Source organism: Panthera tigris, chromosome D2, assembly GCF_018350195.1.
Source record: "Panthera tigris isolate Pti1 chromosome D2, P.tigris_Pti1_mat1.1, whole genome shotgun sequence".
Lineage (NCBI taxonomy): Eukaryota > Metazoa > Chordata > Mammalia > Carnivora > Felidae > Panthera > Panthera tigris.
The window spans coordinates 32591125-32612435 of record NC_056670.1 but is presented as its reverse complement, the minus strand read 5'-3'; the positions used below and the strand labels follow the sequence as shown (position 1 = coordinate 32612435).

The window sequence follows — 21311 nt, the reverse complement described above, 5'->3', positions numbered from 1 at the left end:
AATAATAGCAATTGGACATTTTGGATTATGTGAAATTTGCTTCAGCTACTGAGTCTAATGTAAGATGTTGCCTCATTTATTACCACTCAGGATGGCCTTCTTCCAAAATGTACAAAATACTTCTACATTTTGTTTTTCTGAAATGAACTCTTAAAGCCAGAAAAGACTTAGAAACAAATACCACCTGTGCCCTGTATCTCCCAGAATTCAGTTACAGAGAGGATAAAACATTTACTGGTCATATAGCAGGCTAGAGCTAGAAAGAGAACCTAAGTTCTCTGTATCTGCTTGTGTAATTGAACAGTAATACTTTTTATTACTGCTAGTAATAACTTTAAATTCATTAATTGGCACTGAGGATACTAAGAAACCTAAAACATACTTTCTGCTTTTAGATTTTCGATATCCTGGGCAAGTTGACAGGTATACATTACAATTATTTCATGTGTCCATTTGTAAAACAAAAAAACCCTTTTATCATCTTTTACTCTTTGTCTTTTATTTTTGCCCAGATGTATTTGCATTCATTTGTTCAAAAAAAAAAAAAAAGGCAAACAAAATTACTTCAATCTTTTTTTTTTAATGTTTATTTATTTTTGAGAGAGACAGAGACAGAATGTGAGTGGGTTAGGAGCAGAGAGGGGGAGACACGGAAGCAGAAGCAGGCTCCAGGCTCTGAGCTGTCAGCACAGAGCCCGACGTGGGGCTCGAATTCACGAGCTGTGAGATCAGGTCCGGACGCTCAACCGACTGAGCCACCCAGGCACCCCAAACAAAATTACTTCATACATCAGGTACCATAGTAGTGCTTAATTCCACAGGAATTTAAAGGAAGAAATCAAGAGTGATAATGATCTTACATAATTTTTACAGATGAGGTAGGATTTCCTTTGACCTTAAGAAGGGCTGGGCTAAGGAATAGTACACAAATAGTTTGTCATGTTAAGACATATAGAAACAATGATAATACCAAGCCAGAAACTTGACTTTCCTCATTTCTAGTCCCAATAGCTTGTGTATTATATAGTCATCATATTTATAAGTATTTAACTTATATTTCTATTTAAATCTATAAAGATTTAAATGTGTTTAATGCCCAGAGTATTGTATTAGGCTTTGTGTATTGTATTAGGCACAGTAGCCAAGTTTCAGCTTTCATGACGTGTAGAATCCCAGTTTTGTGAGTTCTGTGGGTAAACTATGAAGTATGAAATCCATTCTGAACATATATTAACTATAATAATTCTTGTAGTCTGCACAAGGAATAACTCAATTGACTAATCTCAAACTACTTAAATCTTCCCTCAGAAGTCCATAAATCTTTTTTTTTTTTAATGTTTATTTTGAGGGTGGGGAAGGGGAGGAGAGAGAGGGAGAGAGAACCCAATCCACATTGTCAGTGCTAAGCCTGACACGGGGCTTGATCTCATGAATCTTGAGATCATGACCTGAGCCGAAATCAAGAGTCGGATCCTAACTCACTGAGCCACCTAGGCACCCCAAGAATTCCATAAATCTTAAATCTAACAATAGCAGATGCTTATTTTTTGTTATTTGTTCTCCTATATTCATGGCAACTATTGTTTTTCATAGATGGCACATGTTTTGGGGATAACCTGCACCCTTTACAAAGAAGAAGCATTGCAAATATCAGTGAAATAAATATACTTGTTTATGTTTGCACTACTGCCTAGAGTGTATTTAATAAGTTGTTCTAGCTTTAGTAAAATTAAGAAAAAGTTCATTCATCTGTGTTGTGAAACACAGAGGTAATTATGTCACTATACTGCAGTTGAATTGGGAATACTATAAATGAGTATGGTTTCTGGCATTTTGGTTTTTTTACCATTTTAATTCAGTATTTCGTTTGTCATTTTTTTCCTGTTTTCATCAATAGGCTAGATATGGGAGCCGACTGATGTGTACCCTCATTTTCCAGTTGTGTAAACATGAAACACTTGTTTTATATTTTTGAGAATTTTGTTGCTGTTTAACTTATTCTTTTTGGTAATGAATGTTAATCCATTTGAGTCTTTTGAAAGTATGACTAGCCATTAGATAACAAATGTTACATAGAAAAAATCTTCCCAGTCAGCTCTGCTAGAGCTCAGATTGAATTGGAAAAATATTGAAATGTTCGTATTGAGAAAGTTTTAGTCTTTTTTTGTTTTTGGTTGTTTGATAAAAACATTCTACTAAGAAATAACATTGGATAGATTAGTGTTACTATTGCATCTGACTTAAAAATCTTTTATATTTTAATTTAGATGGAAAAAGTCATCCCCCCCCCTCTTTTTTCAAGAAAGGAAAGGTGAAGCCTCAGGCCTTCAGGAAATATGACTAGAACCAAAGAAAATAAATACAGTTCAATATTCCAGTAGCCCTCAGAACAACAGTGATGAGGCAATGTACAAATTAAATTAGGTGTCATTTTTAAATCCACTTTATAAATGGAAAAGATTGATAATAACAAATACAGGGAAAGAGTACCCTCATATACTATTGGTGGTATGTAAATTGGAATGTCAGTTTTGAAGGGTTATTTGTTAGTATCTATCAAAGTTAAAGATGATCATTACTTAATATCATTAAAGATGATATTACTTTTAACCTAGTAGTTTCATTTGTAGATAATCTGTCCCATAGATGTACTTGAATAAAAATGAATCAAAATAAGTGCACAGGAGGGGCACCTGGGTGGCTCAGTCAGTTGAGCATCATGACTCAGGTCGTGATCTCACGGTTCATGAGTTTGAGTCCCGCATCAGGCTCTGCACTGACAGTGTGGAGCCTGCTTGGGATTCTTTCTCTCTCCATCTCTGTCTGCCCTTCCCCTGCTCTTGCTCTCTCTCAAAATAAATACATAAAAGATTTTTTTTTTAAAGTAAATGCAGGGGTGCCTGGGTGGCTCAGTCTGTTAAGCATCTCACTCTTGATCTCGGCTCAGGTGATCTCATGTCTTGTGAATTCAGGCCCCATGTTGGGCTCTGTGCTGACAGCATGGTGCCTGCTTGGGATTCACTGTCTCCCCCCCCCCCCCCCCCCCCTCTCTCTTTCTCTCTCTCTCTCTCAAAAATAAGTGAATAAACTTTAAAAAAAATAAATGCACAGGGAAAAAGTCTCTGTAGCTGTGTTTGTAATGCCACAGTATGGAAACAAACTTAGTATATTATTAATTGCCCTATAGTTAAATTGTGGAACAATCATAGATTGAACTACTCTGTTATAGTTAAAAGAATATCCTTTGTTGGAATGATTTTAAATTGTATTATTAAGCTTTAAAAATCTTCCAATGTGTATCGTATGATTCCATTATATAAAAGAAAGGATAATGCAAAGCATTCCAAATGCTGAATAGGTGAGTGTACATATGTATATGGAATATTATTTATATGTAAACAAATGGAAGACTGTCAACAAAGATACATACAAACTTCTTTCTCAGTTTGCTTCTAGGGAGAGTGGTGGGATTTCAGAAGTATAAAAAGAGGGGCGCCTGGGTGGCTCAGTCGGTTGGGCGGCCGACTTCGGCTCAGGTCACGATCTCGCAGTCCGTGAGTTCGAGCCCCGCGTCGGGCTCTGTGCTGACAGCTCAGAGCCTGGAGCCTGTTTCAGATTCTGTGTCTCCCTCTCGCTGACCCTCCCCTGTTCATGCTCTGTCTCTCTCTGTCTCAAAAATAAATAAAAAAAAATTAAAAAAAAAAAATTAAAAAAAAAATAAAAAGTATAAAAAGAAACTATCATAGTTTTTGACAGTTTTGATAATGAAAATATCATAAAATCTTACTTGTAAACAAAAATGCAGGTAGTCTTGCTTGTTCTACTCAAAAATCTGTATGATATCCAATAAATCTATATTCCCATTATTTCCCTTTCTTTGGACTCTTCATTTATCGCCTTCCTCTAAATTCGTAACATGAGAACAAAATGCAAGTGAGTGTGGTTCCTTAGGTTCAGTGACTCTGGCCATACAAAACTTTTGGGAAATTCTCACTGGTATCTGTTCCAGGGTGGAAATTTGAATGAAATGCCAAGACTTTTGCAAATTTGAATGAATGCCAAGGTCAAGATGTCCTCATGGTGCAAGGTCTAGCCCTTGAACCTTGACAATCCCCAAACTGGATCTTATCAGTGTCTTGGAATTGATTGGATTCAGAGAAGCTTCCTTAGGCTGACTAATATCACAGGAGATTAAAACAGATTGCCAACTTATTAATTTACCATGAGAAATACAGCTGGCATGAGAACTAGGATACTGTCATCTTCTGATCATCATGTTCTCTCTTTGAAGGCCATCTAAACAGGAAGCTGAATTAGAATCATAACATACTTAGCGAGCATGGAAATAGAATAAAGAAGAATTAAGTATATAATTTAGATATTTAATGGCTGAGACTCTGATGGCCTACAGTTTTAAGGTTGGTTTGATGCCACTGGGATGAATAGGGTGAATCCTTGTGGGCACTTCAGATAATGCTGGTTTTACAATGTGGGTCTCAGAGAGAAACCATATTTCGGTTTGACAGAGTGCCCTGAACCATCACCTACGTATGCTATCTATGCCAGATGCTGTAGTAGATTCCCGAAGTGCAGATAGAAAAGACACTTACTTGGTCCTTATTTTCTCAAGCTTAGTTCACGTTAACTAAATGCTTTGGAACCTTGAAGTTTTATTTAACTGAGGCCTACGTTTTGTTGGTGACCAGATTTGGGTAGATATCAAAAATTTATCTTGGCCTCAGAATTAGCAGATGTTGCTTTTAACAATAGCGCTGGGTAACAGTTGGTAATAGTACAACAGTGGTTTATTGGGCCACTGTCAGGATTAGAAGAGTCAAGCAGTCCTCCTTTAAATGTGCAGTTGTCAGAGGTCAGAAATAGAAGACAATTAAAAACATAGAAAAGTGCAAGCAGGTGTTTTAAGTCAGGATCAGGATAAGGTGTGGAATTCTAACGGTTTGGTAAATTGGGATGTGCCAGTAATCCGAGTATTAGGATATGACTCTGATTGAAGTAAAGCTTATCTTACTAGGGAAACTTGCCACAATATGGGTTGCTTGCTAAGACATTGTTGGGCCTGTGCCCACTATGAGGGCTGGTAAATGATAGTCCCTGGCTGAGGAGTGAAACATCAGTCTTCTGGACCTGATTTTATTTTTCTTTAAATGTAAAGTGTAAATAGATTCTTCCCCAGAAGATCATTAAATTTTGTTTGCATCATCTAATTTTTCTTTAAGTTAAAAACATGTATATATGTTTTATATTATTTTAATTGACATGCACATATTATCTTATATTGTGCCTTTTAAAGAGTTTATGAGAAATACTATATATTTGTTTACATGGATAAATACATAAGCATAGTTTTAAAAATGAAGTAGTATATTATAAAAGTCTCCTTGTCTCTGATGTCACCCATCTCCCACCCCTCCTAGCACCACGACTATTACTTTGTTGTGTGTCCTTCCAGAGTTACTTAACAGGAGGAACATACAAATATGCATTCTTATTTCTCCTCATTTTACCTAAAAGGGTAAGCATACTATATATGCTATTCCGTAACTTGCTTTTTAAAGATAATAGTATGTTATGAAAGTATTCAAATCTATATGTAGTTTTTCATGCCCTGTTTATTGCCACATGGTATTGCCTTGGGTGTGTTTCTCATGGTTTAACCTGTCCTCTCCTGGTGAACATTGAGGTGGAGTTTAGTCTGTTGCTATCACACCATGATGTAATGTGTTTGTGCGCGTATAATTTCACAGGTGTGCAAGTATGTCATTAGGATATTTTTATCAGAAGTGCAGTTGCTGGGTCAGTTTTATGTGGGTGATTTTGATAGACATTGCTGAATTGCCCTCTGTTGTACCATTTCCTTTTTCTTTTAGGAAGTAGGCTGTACCAGTTTACACATTTTTTAGCAGTGCCATTTCTGCAGCATTGCCAACGACTGCGTTTTCAAATTTCTGGATTTTTGCCAGCTTTTGATGAATGAATAGCAGTATCTCAGTTGTAATATGCATTCTCTTATTGTTAGTGAGATCAAGTGTCTCAGTTCTCAGAGCCATTTTTTAAAGTTTATTTTTTTGAGAGAGAGGGAGAGAGATAGCAAGTGGGGGAGGAGCAGAGAGAGACAGAGAGAGAGAGAGAGAGAGAGAGAGAGAGAGAGAGAGAATCCTAAGCAGGCTCTGCACTGTCAGTGGGAGCCCAATGCAGGGCTTGAACTCAGGAGCCATGGGATCATGACCTGAGCCAAAGTCAGATGCTTTCTTAACTGACTGAACCATCTGGGCTCCCCCCTCAGAGCCATTTTACTTCTTTTTTCCACTGTTTTATTTCTTTAGCTCAACTTTTTGTTAATTTGTGAAATAATATTTTAATAATACTTTATGATTAGCATTTTTAATGTTTATATTACATTGTATTATGTAATTATACCATTGTTTATCTTTCTGTAGCTGGGCATATGGTCTCCTTTTTGAGTGTGGCTATTTATTTTGCTGAGAACAGTTATTAAAAAGTGTTTCCCCTTTAGGTTATTTGGGAATTGAGAATGATAGGATCTGTTGTAGGCTTTTGTACTAATTAGCTGTGAGTAAACCATGTAACTTATCTGCATCTCAGTTCTTCCATCTGCAAATAAAGATGTTGAATTAAATGATTTCTTCGTCCTGTGACCCTTTGAAAGTTATCAAAAGCATTATATTAAGCCATTATTAATAGTCTTAAAATAATAGATATAGAAAGAGCAATATTATGTTGTTATAGGTTTTAAAAGACTTGTTCTGTTTCTTGTTGGATAAATAATGCTTTTCTTTGGTAAAAAAATTATCTTTCATTTGCCTCCCTTGACATTTCTTGGTTAGAAATACCTCTTCATCTTTTTTCACTTCACATCAAAGCCACTTTTTAGAGGCATGCTTTTTGTGGGCGGAGGGTGGGGTACTGTAAGGGAAGAAAAATACACTGTTTTTGATTTAATTTAATTCTTCTCTTAAACGTGCTTCATTACTGCATAACTGCTGCCAATTGGCCTGTTCAATTTTCCAGACTCAATTGGAAATCTGATCTCCTTAAATCTGTTTAAATGGTGCCTCATCAAAAATTAACACATTCAACTAGTTACACTATTTCTGTACTACAGAGTTAGGAATTAAATTATAGTAATCTTTTCTCGGTGTTTTTTTTTTCTTTGTTTACTTGGCATCTGTGAAAATTGCACTAGAGAAAACAAATAGATATTTTTTTTTTAATTTTTTAAGTTTATTCACTTAGAGACAGACTTGCACACACACAAGTGGGGTAGGGGCAGAGAGAGAGAGAGGGAGAGAGAATCCCAAGCAGACTTTGCACTGTCAGTGCAAAGCCCGATGAGGGGCTCGAACCCACGAACTGTGAGATCATGACCTGAGCCAAAATCATACGCTCAACCGACTGAGCCTCCCAGGCAACCCAGGATTTTTTTATTTTTAAGTAATCTCTACACCCAACCCAGGGCTTGAACTCAGAGCCCTGAGATAAAGAGTTGCATGCTCCATCAACTGAACCCACCAGGCCCCTAAATATATCTTTTGATGTGTGTTTTGGGGAATGAGATTAAAACCAGTGGTAAAATGAGATGTAGACGGTAACATTTGAATTACAACATCAAAATATAAGTAGACTGTTATTAAAACTCAGAACTTTCAAAATTAAACATCCTCTAACACTAGAGCATACAGACTTGGATTCTCAAAACTAGTAAGTTTTGATTGTATGGCATGATCTTACTCCCCTCCCCCACCATGAAATAGATTAAACTTTGCCATATAGTTTTTCACCCAGATTAGAGAGCGTTAAGAGATAAAAGAAACCTTAAAGCTCACTTAGGCAATTCTCTCCTTGTATGAAATTCTTCCTTAAGGAAGGGAGATAAGCTTCCTTTGTGCGCAGCTGTTTAGTAGTAGAGTTGAGACTAGATCTTGGGTCATTGGATTCCTAGTCCATTTTACTTTCTACCATACTCTACTTAGTGTTGTTATTATCTTAATCTCTTTCTCGTTTCTGTCTTCCATATCTCCTACACACTTACCTATGAATGTGTGTTGGACACTGTTATCTGATAGTTTTGTCTGTCTTTGGTCGTTTTTATTTTATGTTTGGTTTCCATACTAATCATTTAGATACTTATCACTCAGTACTTAGGTTATTAATTGCCTTTGGGCTGTACTCACTACTCCTGTTAGCTTTTTTTTTTTTGTTCTTTGGAATTTATTCACTACTGAATAGTGATATTCTTTAAAAAAGTATTTTCATCACTTTCTTTTCCAATTTAAGATATTTAGTGTTTTCCTGTTGTATATTTGGTCAAAATTCTCAGTTTACAATTCAAACGATCTTCTCAAATAATTATGGCTTGCCTATTTGATCATGCCTTTTTTGTTGTTGTTACTGAAAAATGGTTTTATTACGTTGGTGGATATCCATCTACTTATTCTCCGTATCTGATCAGTTCAAAATTTATCTTCCAGTCTTACACATTCCTTGCCTGTCCCAACTTTTGAACTGGTTATTTGTTTTTCACATTGGAAACTTCTGAGTGTTCTTTTCTTTCTGTTGCCAGTGATGAATAATGTTTTCTCCAGATATATATGTTTTAGTTATGCTCATTTTTATTACAGACAAAAGCAGTGTTATATATCTGAATGCACTTGTGGGTTTGGAAAATTACTAATTTAGAAATGAATCCAGGGGTACCTGGGTGGCTCAGTCAGTTGAGCATCTGACTCTTGATTTTGGCTCAGGTCATGATCCCAGGGTTGTGGGATCGAGCCCATGCTCAGTGCAAAGCCTGCTTAATGTGTTCTGTCTCTCTCCCACTGCCCCCCTCCCCCACTTACACACACTCTCTCTCTTTCTCTCTCTCTCTCCAGATAAAAATGAATCAGTTGTTGACAGACAGGAAGAAAATATAGTGGATAGTCTCCTTGGTGCTGGAGTTTGCTAAAGTATGTGTGGTAAAATGAGATGATTTCTGGGACTGGGGAGGGACATAAGAATTGTGTTGCCGCAGCTTAGGTCTTAGGAAATAGGATAGAAAATTAATTCTTTTCCCCCTTTGTCCATAAGGGCAGGATTTAGTTCTAGCTTTGAAATTGGGCCTAGGTTGAATGAAGAAGGCTAATGGAAAGGTTTACTTAAGAGATTACAGGTATAGGTCCCATAGAAGAGTTAGTAACTGGCTCAGTGATTTTAAGGGACAGCTAAGTAGTCTTAACTTGATTTGAATCCAAATGGTAAAAGACATAGTTTTCTTAGTGTATTGGGGCTTAGAAGTATACTTAAATGTCAGGAGCCCAGTACCTGTATAATTTGTACCTTCATCTTCATGTGAACGTAAAGTAGATGGTTAAGTATTTTAAACACCTGTAATGTAACAGTCTCTGTGCTAGACTGTGTGTTTACAAAGAGGAAGAAACATAATTTTGGCTTTAAAAGGAGGCTGAGAGCCGAGTGGGGGAGGCAAACTTGCACATGAACGAATGTGTTAATTGCCATAGGAAGATATGTATAAAGTACAAGATAATTTAGGAAGCAGTGAACTGTGTGTTGGGAAAATCACAGAAGAGGATGGATATTTGGTGTAATTTGAACAAACTGCCACTATAAAAAGTCATATAACCAGGAAGAAATGCCCCTTTCTCCTTCAGTCCACCTGGTGGAATAAAAATGAAGACTCTACTCTGGTGTCAAGATACTGTCTAGAGGAGAAAAATCATTTTCTATTAATACTCTATATGGAGGTGCCAGAAATGATCCTGTCTTTTGGAGTGTCCATGAGATTTCTATCACTTAATCAAGATTTTGTACCATTCTGAGACTCAAAACTAAACAAAAGCTTTTGCTGACTAACCCAGTCTTACCCTGGTGTTTAAATTTTTTTTTAAATTCTCTAATATCTATACCCCAATATTTTTATACTTCTTCAAGATACCATTTTAGAAATGTATCCTTTTAAAATGTTTCATATGTAGGACACCTGGGTGGCTCAGTCGGTTGAGCATCCGACTTTGGCTCAGATCATGTTCTCACAGTTTGTGGGTTCGAGCTCCACATCGGGCTCCGTGCTGACAGCTCAGAGCCTGGAGCACTCTTCGGATTCTGTCTTCCTCTCCCTCTCTGCCCTTCCCTTAGTCATGCTTTCTCTCTCTCTCTCTCTCTCTCTCTCTCTCTCAAAAATAAATAATAAAACATTAAAAAAAAATTTCATGTGTATCTTGCCTAATTAGAATGTGGAATTCTTTTTAGCCTTTTAGGTCTTAGCAAGGCCTGAATAGCATGAACTTAATACATTTTTGTTGAATGAGAAGTTCCCAGTAATTTTCTTAGATGCTGAATTAGTCAGCTTTTGCTGTGGCAATAAACCACCCCCAGTTTTAGTGGCTTACAATCATAAACATTTATTTCTCACTAGCATTCCATATGTCAGCTGTGCTCAACTGGCTCAGCTGGTCTTCCCAGTGCCTGGCTGTAGGCTGAGATCTGTCCATTATGGAACCCAGGCTGAAAGAGCATGCCTACTAGGGGCATGATCTTCTCTTGGTAGAATGCAGAAGCACAAGAAGGCTAACAGCAGTACTTCTTAAAAGCGCTCTATGGAACTGGCCCACATCCCATTAGCCATAGCAAGGCATATGGCAAGATACACACCGAAAATGAAAAGAGTGTGGAAAGTAGTATTTTCCCATGGGATGGGGGATGGGGGATGGGAGGGTGAGTGTTTAGTGAACAATAATATGACCTAATACAGATGTTTCTGAATTTAACAATTAGAGGAACAGGTGAAGTTATAAGTATGAAACCAAAGAATTTGGTGCGTAGGAGGTCTTCCAAGGACCTGGGAGTGAGGAATATTTAATGAAAACTTAAATTATTTTAACAAAAGCAATATCAACATTAAAAGGTAGGGGGGCTGCAAAGTGTCCTAGTTAAAAACCTGGGCTCTGACGTTAGTCCAGTCGGTTTAGATTATGGATCTACTTCCTAGCTGTATACTCTAGATCGAGTCACTCTATCTCAGTTTTCACATCTGTAAAATGGATGTGCCACTTATAAATCTGTTACTTTGCAGTTCTAAATCCATCTTTCATCGCCCTATTTGCAACACTGGAAATTTCTCTCTTGCCAGCTTTTGTTAAGGTTTGTCAGTAGAAGAACTAGAGGGAGAGTAGAGAAGGAAGGAGTTTTTCTTCCTGATTCTAGTGTCTTGGCTGCTCACTCCTGTAGCACACTGAGGCCCCCAGAATGTGGGACACCGTGGGGCTCTCAACGCCTAGGGAGTTTTAGCAGCAACCCTCCTACGTGCAGTTTCCCAGTGAGTTCCGTACTCTGACATCTCCCCCTTGGTACCTTCCTGAGTTCCCCTGGCGTGTTGAGTTCTACTAGATGACTTTACAGTGAGTGACCTGTTGGCCTGACACTTTAGTGAATTTCTCAGACATCCATGCCATGTCCTTATCACAGGCCTGTATCTAAGCCCTGTTGAGAGTGGCCCCTTTACAGATTTATTCCTCTCCTGTTGGTCTGCATCAGCCCTTGAAGTAGTGGCTGCTCCCTGTACCTGCTATCTCTTTGACTCTTGGTATTATCCTTTGTTATAATTAATAATGCTTTATATTAACCTTTCCCTGTTGAAATTACTATGCGGTTTCTTGTCTTCTGATTGTACTTTGACTCATATGTCAGGGTAATAAGTGCTATTTTTCTCATACAATTGTTCTGAGGATTAAATGGAATACTACATGGGATCACAAAGTGTTTAGTGTCTGCCATTGAGTAAGTCTGTAGTACGTGTGGGTGATGTGGAAACTATCATCTTCATCATCATCATCACTGTTCCCGTCACTAATTAGGAATAACATTTCTACTTTTTGTCCACAGGATGTTTCGTCTTCACTCACTCTCTGCATTGGCAGAACTGGCCGTGGGCGTTCGATGTTACCATGGAGGATCACAGCCCACCCAGATCAGGCGACGACTAATGATGGTGGCTTTCCTGGGAGCATCTGCAGTAACTGCGAGTACTGGTCTCCTGTGGAAGAGGTGCGTGTTATCTGAGCATTCTGCTCCTGCGTGTACTCTCATTCTTCCAGTTGTCTCTGTTATCTAGAAGGATTATATTGATTTCTGGCTTAACTTTGCACTAAAATTTCTTGCCCAAATAATTTGGTGTTGATAATATTTGTGAAATAAGAGGTTTCAAAGAATTCAGCACTTGTGTCAAAGCAACCAATAGGAGATACCCTGCCTTACTATCTGCCTGTCTCCTCTGCCAAACATTTAAAATAATTTACCAATTTAATAATTTTAATAAATTTTTGAATAAATAATATATAATACTAAATGAATAAGTAAATAAATTTAATAATTTACCAATTTGCTGTATACAATCCACTGGTTTTTAGTATATTTACAAAATTGTACAACCATTGCCACTCTCTGATTCTGAAAATTTTCATCACTCCATAAAGAAACTCCATGCCGTTTAGTAGTCACTTCCCACTTTCTCCATCCCTCCGAGACCTGGGAAACTGCTGATCTGCTTTCTGCCATTAGGCGGTAAAATAGGGATAATGATAGTACCTATCTCAAAGGTTGTTATGAAGATTGAGTTATTATTATTTTTTTAAATAACATTTTATTTTATTTTTTAAGTAGGCCGTACACTCAGCATGGGGCTCCAACTCACGACCCTGAGCTCAAGAATCATACACTTTACTGACTAAGTCAGCTAGGCACTCTGAGGTATTATTTGTTAAGTGCTTAGAACAGTGCTTGGCACATAACTTTGTAAAATAAATATTTTGTGTAGAAGGTACTTGGCACATAGTAAGCTATCAATAAATGTTAACTATTATTACTGGATATAAGCTGAAGGTGAGAAATGGTGAAGAGAGGAGAGAGTATTAGCAGAAAAGACTGGGTTTCCAAAAAAAAAAAAAAAGTTGGAGTTGTGATATAAAAGATTCTATATTGGATTCTATATCCTATGCCAAAAGTTGTGATTTTAATCTGTAGGCAATGATGAGCTAAGAGGGTTTGAAGCAAGAGTCTGATCACAAACAAGTATTAAGAGACGTTAATACAGCAACAATAATGGAATAAACTGGAGTGGGAAGATGATCTACTGACAGATACTAATACTAGTTTGAGATGATGATGCAGGTGCAGGAACCTTAGAAAGGGGTGCATGGGTTTAGGAAGAAGAGAGAGGGGGAGAACTAGACGGAAGAAGGAAGAGAGGGAGGCAAAAGAAGGAAAGGAGGAATGGGAAACACACTTTTTGTTCTTTCGCTGTAATAAATATTAAATGCTTAGCAATTTCTTTAGGAATGCTTTCCTGTAATGGAATTAGAGGACTCCAGGCAGGTGCATTTATATTGCCTTTTGGCTTAGTCTAATATCAAAGATGACAACAGGCTCTACCTGAAGAAGCTGAGAAGTTGTTTGATGGTTTGAATGTTTAAGAAGTTGCTACTCTTTTTCTTTGAGTCACTTTGTTTATACTATTCAGATTAAATGCTAATGAACAAGTTTAGATTATTTTACTTATCTTAATTTGTGGTGTTTTTGTGTAATATTACTCCCAGAAAAAGAATAAGAAGATAATTTGGACTGTTATGTAGAGGAAACATTCCTCTTTTTGTTGTAATTTTTAAGCCCCAAAATATCCAAAAGCAAAAAACTACATATTGACAGTATGTCCCCAGTATTAGGCTTCTTCTAATGCATATGCTTTTGTCACAGATTCTAATTTGATGAATGCTTCAAAATCATAAATATACCTAAGTGCCAAGATTTTAGTGCTCGAAGATTGTTAGTCTTGTGCCTTTGCTGTGCCATGTAGGAAATTATAATGAGAGAACCATAATTATTCTAAAGTTTTGAAACAAAAAATAAAAAAAAAATTGTTGAAATTTTCATGTTTATATTGAGATCAAGATCAATAGCAAACACTCTCTAAAATGATTTTGAGTTGGGGCTCCTGAGTTGCTCAGTTGGTTAAGCATCCAACTTTTGGTTTTGGCTCGGGCATGATCTGACATCTGACGGTTGTGAGTTTGAGCCCTCCGTCTGGCTCCACGCTGACAGTGCGGAACCTGCTTGGGATTCTCGCTTTCTCCCTCTCTCTCTGTCCCTCCCCTGCTCACTCACTCTCTCTCTCAAAATAAATAAGTAAAGTTTAAAAAATAAATAAATAAAATGATTGTGAGTTATCATGTCAGAGAATACAGGCATAGGGCTTGCCCTTTAATTTTATATCTTTTTTCCATTCTCTTTTTAAAACTTGTGAAATGAACAGAAATAAAATGTTTTCCTAAGAAGTGAGATTTAAAGTTCTTTAAAAAAAATAAAGTTCAGGGGCGCCTGGGTGGCTCAGTTGGTTAAGCATCTGACCTTGGCTCAGGTCATGATCTCATGGTTCATGAGTTTGAGCCCCACATCGGGCTCTGTGCTGACAGCTCAGAGCCTGGAACCTGCCTTGATTCTGTGTCTCCCTCTCTCTCTGGCCCTTCAACCACCTGCACTCTGTCTCTGTCTCTGTCTCTCTCTCTTTCAAAAATAAATAAACGTTAAAAAATTTTTTTTAAATAAACTTCTTTTTAAAAGAGGGCATGATATAATTTTAAAGTTTAAAAAATTTTAAATTGATAAACTTAAATTTCAAAACTTTAAACTTCATAAATTTAAATGACAAAAGAACAATAGGATCTAAAAAGTCTAATGTAGAAGTTTCCATCCCCAATCCCTTTTCCTGAACAAAAAATAAATATTTAGCGTATGTTGTTATAGTTTTGAATTATATAGGTGGATGACAAAGAATACAATTTGGAATGTTTGCCTTCAAACCAAAGTGTATATGTTCTGGGTTATACAATTAGGTATGTGTAAAGACCAGGTTTACTACCTAAATTCATGAATTAACTTAAGTATGATCCTTAGAAACCATATTACAGTATTGTTAGAGAAAGAACATTTGTCACACTTTACTTTGTTTTCAGATACTCAGTCTTAAAAAAGATACTGAGATATAGTATTAAGGATTCAGGGTTTGAAGTCTGAATATTTGGGTTTAAACTGGCTATGTAGCCTATCTAGTATCATTCTTCTTTCAGCCTAAAGTACTTCCTTTATTAGGAGTTCTTGTCTGCTGGAGATAGATCCTGTCAGCTTTTGTCTGGAAATGTCTTTATTTTGCTTTCACTTTTGAAGGGTATTTTCACTGGATATAGAATTCTAGGTTGACTTTTTTCTTTCTAGCACTTTAAGTATATCATTCAGTTGTCGCCAGTTTTGATTTTTCTTTTTTTGTCTTCAGTATGGTATCCTCATTATAGTCTAGTATTTTTTTTTCATTGTGGTAAGATATATGTAGCATAAAATTTACCATTTTAACCATTTTTAACTTCATTAACATTAATTACATTCACATTGTTGTGTAACCAATACCACCATTAATCTCTAGAATTTTTTTATTATTCCCAAACTGAAACTCTGGACCCATTAAACAGTAATTCCCCAGTCAACTTCCCCCTAATACCTGGGTATTCTGCTTTTTTGCTTTATGAATTTGACTATTCTAGTGCCTATATAAATGGGATAATGCAATATTTGTCCTTTTGTGTCTGGCTTATTTCACTTAACATAGTAATTTCAGGGTTCATCCACATGTCATGTATCAGAATTTTCTTCCTTTTAAAGGCTGACTAGTTTTTCATAGTGTGTATTAGATACCATTTTGTGTATCTATTCATCTATCAATGAACACTTGGGTTGTTTCCACTTTTCAACTATTGTGAATAGTTGTGAATAGTGAACACTTATGCACAAATATCTCTTGCAGCCCCTGCTTTCACTTCTTGTGGGTGTATAACCTGAAGTAGCATTGCTGGATTATGTCTTCAGGTTTTTTATGGAAAAGTCCATAGTAATTCTTATCTTTGTTCTTATGTGTGAATGATCTCTTTTTCGTTGGCTTAGTTTTATGATTTTTTAAATTGTTTTCAGCAACTTGATTATGATATGTTTTAGTGCTGTTTACTTTGTGCTTATTCTGTTTAAAATTTATTGATTTCCTTAGACTGTGAATTTATGCTTTTATGAAATTTGAACAATTTTGCCCATTATTTCTTCATTAAATTTTTTTGTTCCCATCTGCACAACCCCCCTCATATACATATACTTTCTGGGACTCATTCACACATGTGCTAGACTAGACCATTTGGTATTGTCCTACACATCATCAAGGTTTTGTTTATATTTTATACAGCCTTCTCTCTCTCTCTGCTTCAGTTTTTGGAGTTTTTGTTTGTTTCTTCAAGATCACTGATCACTTTGTCTGCAGTATCTTATCTGCTGTGTCTACTTATTTTTAAAAAGATTTTGGACATTATATTTTTAATCTCTAGAAGTACCATTTGGACAATATTGTTAATTGGAGGAGCTGGAAAGACAGCAGCATAGGAAGATCCTGAACTTACCCCTTCCTGTAGACACACCAGATCTATAGCTACGTATGGGTAATTTCCCTCTGTAAAAGATCTGAAAACTGTATGAACTCCATCTACAACAAAAGATATAAGGACCACACCAAGATGGATAAAGAGGCAGAAACACAGTCCTGCAAAAAACCCTATCCTCAGAGCAACAACATTGAACAGAGAAGGAATTTCACCAGGTGGTGCTTCTTCTGGAGGAGTGGGGGCGGGGGGGTTGGTGCCCCACATTAGTCACCCCATCACCTGGGATTTTCCCTGGAGAGAGGAGCCTGAAAATACTGGACTTGCAAAACCAATGGGTTTGACATGCAGGGGTCCCAAAATGCTATATGAAACAGATTCTGGTCTTAGAGGGCTCATATGTAGTTTCACTTGCTCTGAGACCCAGAAATAACCCAGCAGTCTGAAAGGGATTGCCAGTGACCTCACAAACAGAAGGCATATCACAGGTGTGGAGGCCCTTCCTAAGGAGCACCAGGTTCAAGCTCCACTTTGGGCACTCCCTGCACCCGCCCTATGCTAAGAAGACAAGTGTCCATTTTGTGTGGCTTTGAAAATCAGCAGGGCATAACTCCAGGAAAGGTGGAGAGCCATAGGAAACCACAACTCTGCTCTTAAAGGGCCCCTCCACAATCTCACTCACTCTGAGATCCAGCCATTGGAAGGAGTTTGAAAAGCACCTGGGCCATATGTGATGATTTATTCACTGATTTTAGGGCTTGTGCCAGAAGGGCGGGGTTCTGTGTGAACTTTCTTCAGGAGTGGAACCGCTGGTGGCCACCATTTCTCTTGCCTTACTTCAGCCTAGCTGGCCTGATGTAGGCGCCAGTTCTGACATTCTCCATCTACATAGCTAGCACTGCTTGTCCTGCTGTGGCATTTCCCTGTGGTCTCCTCCTGTCACGGCAGGGCAAGCAGCTTCCACCCTGCCTCACCTGATGGGCATCCTTAGGACCAGTACCCCTCCAAAGTGATTCCTTGGGAGAGTTGGGGGGGAAGCTCTGCTCATGAACACATACATAACAGTTGTAGCCAGGCCTCTTGGCCAACCACATTGGGTGCTGACTCCACCCACTAGACACCCACAGCAGCTGCAACCTGGCCTCTAAGCTTGCCAAGCTCAGGCCAGCCCCATCTACCAGTGTACCCACAGCAGTTGCAGCCCAGTCACAACAGGAGGGTGCACACAGACAACACTGGGGATACCCCTGGAACACTTGGTTCTGGTAACCAGAGTAGATTGTACCTCTGGGCCCCACAGATGTCTTCTACATAAGACCACTACCTTTAAGACCAGGAAACATTGCTGACCTACATAATACATAGAAACAAACACAGAGTCAAGCAAAATAAAAATATAGGAATATGTTCCAAATGAAAACAAGACAAAACCTTGAAAAATGAACTAAATGAAATGGAGGTAAGCAATCTACCTTATAAAGAGTTCAAGTTAATGGTCATAAAGGTGTTTGTCAAACTTGGGAGAAGTGTGTAAACCCATTGAGAACTTTAACAAAGATAGAAAATATAAAAAAGAACCAATCAGAGCTAAAGAACAAAATAACCAAATGAAAATACACTAGAGGGAATCAACAGCAGATTAGAGGATGCAGAAGAAGGATCAGTGATCTGGAAGACAGTGTAGTGAAAAGCAACCAAGCTAAATAGCAGAAAGAAAAAGGAATTAAAAAAAAAAAAATGAGGCTAGGTTAAGGGACCTCTAGTACAATGTCAACCATACTAACATTTGCATTCTTGGGTCCCAGAAGGAGAAGAGAGAAAGAGAAAACTTATTTGAAGAAATGATAGCTGAAAACTTCCCTTACTTGGGGAAGGAAATATTTGGGTCCAGGAAGCAAAGAGACCACCAAACAAGATAAACATAAAGAGGTCCACACCAAAACATAATAATTAAAATATCAAAAATTAAAGAGAGAATCTTAAAAGCAGCAAGAGGAAAGCAACTAGTTACATACTGGGAATACCTCTAAGGCTATCAGGTGATTTTTCAGCAGAAACTTCGCATCCCAGAAGGGAGTGGCATGATATATTCAAAGTGCTGAAAGGGGAAAAAAAAAATCTACAACCAAGAATGGTCTACCTGGCAAGGTTATCATTCAGAATTGAAGGACAGATAGAAGGTTTCCTAAACAAAAGTTAACAGATTCATCACCACTGAACTGGCCTCAGAGGAAATATAAAGGGACTTCTTTAAGCAGAAAAGGCCATAAGTAGAAGTGAGAAGATTATGAAAGAAAAAGTCACCGGTAAAAGCAACCATAGTTAAGATAGTAGATCAGTCACTTACAAAGCTGCTCTGAAGGTTAAAAGACAAAAATAGTGAAATCAAGTATATGATAATTAAGGGAATACACAAAATAAAAAAGATGTAAAATATGACATCAGATACATAAATTTTGGGGAGGGTGAGTAAAAACAAAATTGTTGAGAGGGCTTTTAGAATGTATTGGAACATTGGGGCGCCTGGGTGGCACAGTTAAGTGTCTGACATTTGCTCTTGGCTGAGGTCATGATCTCATGGTTTGTGGGTTTGAGCCCCACATCAGGCTCTGCGCTAATGGCTAATGGTGCAGAGCCTGATTGGGATTTTGCCTGTCCTTCTGTCTGCTCCTCCCCCACTGGTGCTCATTCTCTCTTAAAGTAAATAAATAAAAATATTACAAAAAAAATAAAGAATGTATTGGAACATAAACATCCAGCAACTTTGAATAGATTGCTGTATACACAGGGTGTTATATATGAGCCTCATAGTAACGTAACCACAACTCCAAAACCTGTAATAGATACATAAAAAAATAAAGAGAATCCAAGCATAACACTAAAGAAAGTGATCCAATCACAAGAGAAGAGAGCAAGAGAAGAAGAAAGGAACAGAGAAGAACCACAAAAACAACCAGAAAACAATGAACAATAAGTAGTACAATAAGTAGTATCTATCAGTAATTACTTTAGATGTAAATGGACTTAATGCTCCAATCAAGACATAGAGAGATTGAATAGATTAAAAGAAAAAGAAACAAGACTCATCTATTTGCTGTCTAGAGGAGTCTCACTTCAGACCTAAAGATACATACAGATTGTATGGATGGAAAGGGATGGAAAAAGGTATTCTTTGCAAATGGAAATGGAAAAAAAGCCAGGGTAGCAAAACTTAGACAAAATAGCCTTTAAAACAAAGACTATAATAAAAGACAAGGTCATAACATAATGGTAAAAGGATCAATCTAACAAGAGGCTATAACTTGTAAATATCTGTGCACCCAACACAGGAGCACCTAAATACATAAAGCAAATATTAACAAGGGAGAAATTGACAGTAATACATAATAATAGTAGCGGACTTTGACACACTTTGACAGACTTTGACATACATCAATGGATAGACTATTCAGACAAAATCAATAAGGAAACAGTGGCTTCAAGCAACACGTTAGACCAGATAGACTTAGTAGATAAATACAGAACATTCCATCCCCAAACAATGGAATATATAATCTTTTCAAGTGCACAAAGAACATTCTCCAGAATAGATCCCATGTTAGGACACAGAATAAGTCTCAATAAATTTAAGATTGAAATCACATCAAGCATCTTTTCCAACTACAACAGTATGAAACTAGAAATTAATTACAAGGAAAAAAAACCTGGAAAAAACACAAACACATGGAGGCTAAATAACATGCTACTAAACAACCAATGGATCAATGAAGAAATCAAAGAGGATATTTAAAAATATCTCAAGATAAATGAAAATGGAAAGACAACATTCCAAAATCTTTGGGATGAAGCAGAAGTAGTTCTAAGAGGGAGGTTTATAGTGATACAGGCCTATGCCAAGGAATAAGAACAATTTCAAATAAACAATCTAACCTAATACATAAAAGAAGTAGAAAAAAATAACAAAGCCCAAAGTTGATAGAAGGAAGGAAATAATAAAAATCATACCAGAAATAAACAAAATAGACTAAATAAATGAAATAGGTACTAAAAAACAATAGAAAAAATTTTTTAAAAGATAAATATAGAAAAGATAAAAAGGGGCACCTGGGTGGCTCAGTCGGTTAAGCATCCGACTTCGGCTCAGGTCATGATCTCACGGTCCGTGAGTTCGAGCCCCGCGTCGGGCTCTGTTCTGACAGCTCAGAGCCTGGAGCCTGTTTCAGATTCTGTGTCTCCCTCTCTCTCTGCCCCTCCCCTGTTCATGCTCTGTCTCTCTCTCTCTCAAAAATAAATAAACGTTAAAAAAAAAAATTAAAAAAAAGAAAAGATAAAAAAAGATTAAGAGGTTGTTCTTCAAAAAGATAAAGGAAATTGATAAACCTTAAGCAGACTCAATTAAAAAAAGAGAGGACTTAGGGATGCCTGGGTGGCTCAGTTGGTTAAACATCCAACTTTTGATTGGCTTAGGTTGTGATCACACAGTCATGGGATTGAGCCCCATGTGGGGCTCCACGCTGAGCATGGAGCCTGCTTCGGATTCTCTCCCTTTCTCTCTGCCTCTCCCTGACTCTCATGTCCATACTCTTTCTCTCTCAAAAATAAACAAAAACATTAAAAAAAAGAGAGAGAACTTAAATAAAACTAGAAATGAAAGAAGTTACTACTGACATCACAGAAATACAAAATATTGTAAGAAACTACTATGAAAAATTACATGCCAACAAATTGGGCAACCTAGAGGAAACACTAGGTAAATACTAGATAAATTCCTAGAAACATACAATATTCCAAGACTGAATCAGGAAGAAATAG

General features: G+C 37.3%; 1 protein-coding gene across 8 annotated transcripts in view; it reads left to right on the top strand.

Moving 5' to 3' along the window:
* MICU1 (mitochondrial calcium uptake 1) overlaps positions 1 to 21311 on the top strand; it is a 246943-nt gene that overhangs the window by 33798 nt on the left and 191834 nt on the right. For 6 of the 8 annotated variants that reach the window (XM_042960435.1, XM_042960438.1, XM_042960432.1 and 3 more), the window contains exon 2: positions 11920 to 12081. In XM_042960435.1, coding sequence (XP_042816369.1) covers positions 11921 to 12081 — 161 coding nt within the window. In that variant the 5' untranslated portion in view covers position 11920. Of the gene's footprint in view, positions 1 to 8910; positions 8988 to 11915; positions 12082 to 21311 lie in introns of those variants that run through there. The other 2 variants (XM_042960434.1, XM_042960433.1) reach the window with 2 other exon arrangements.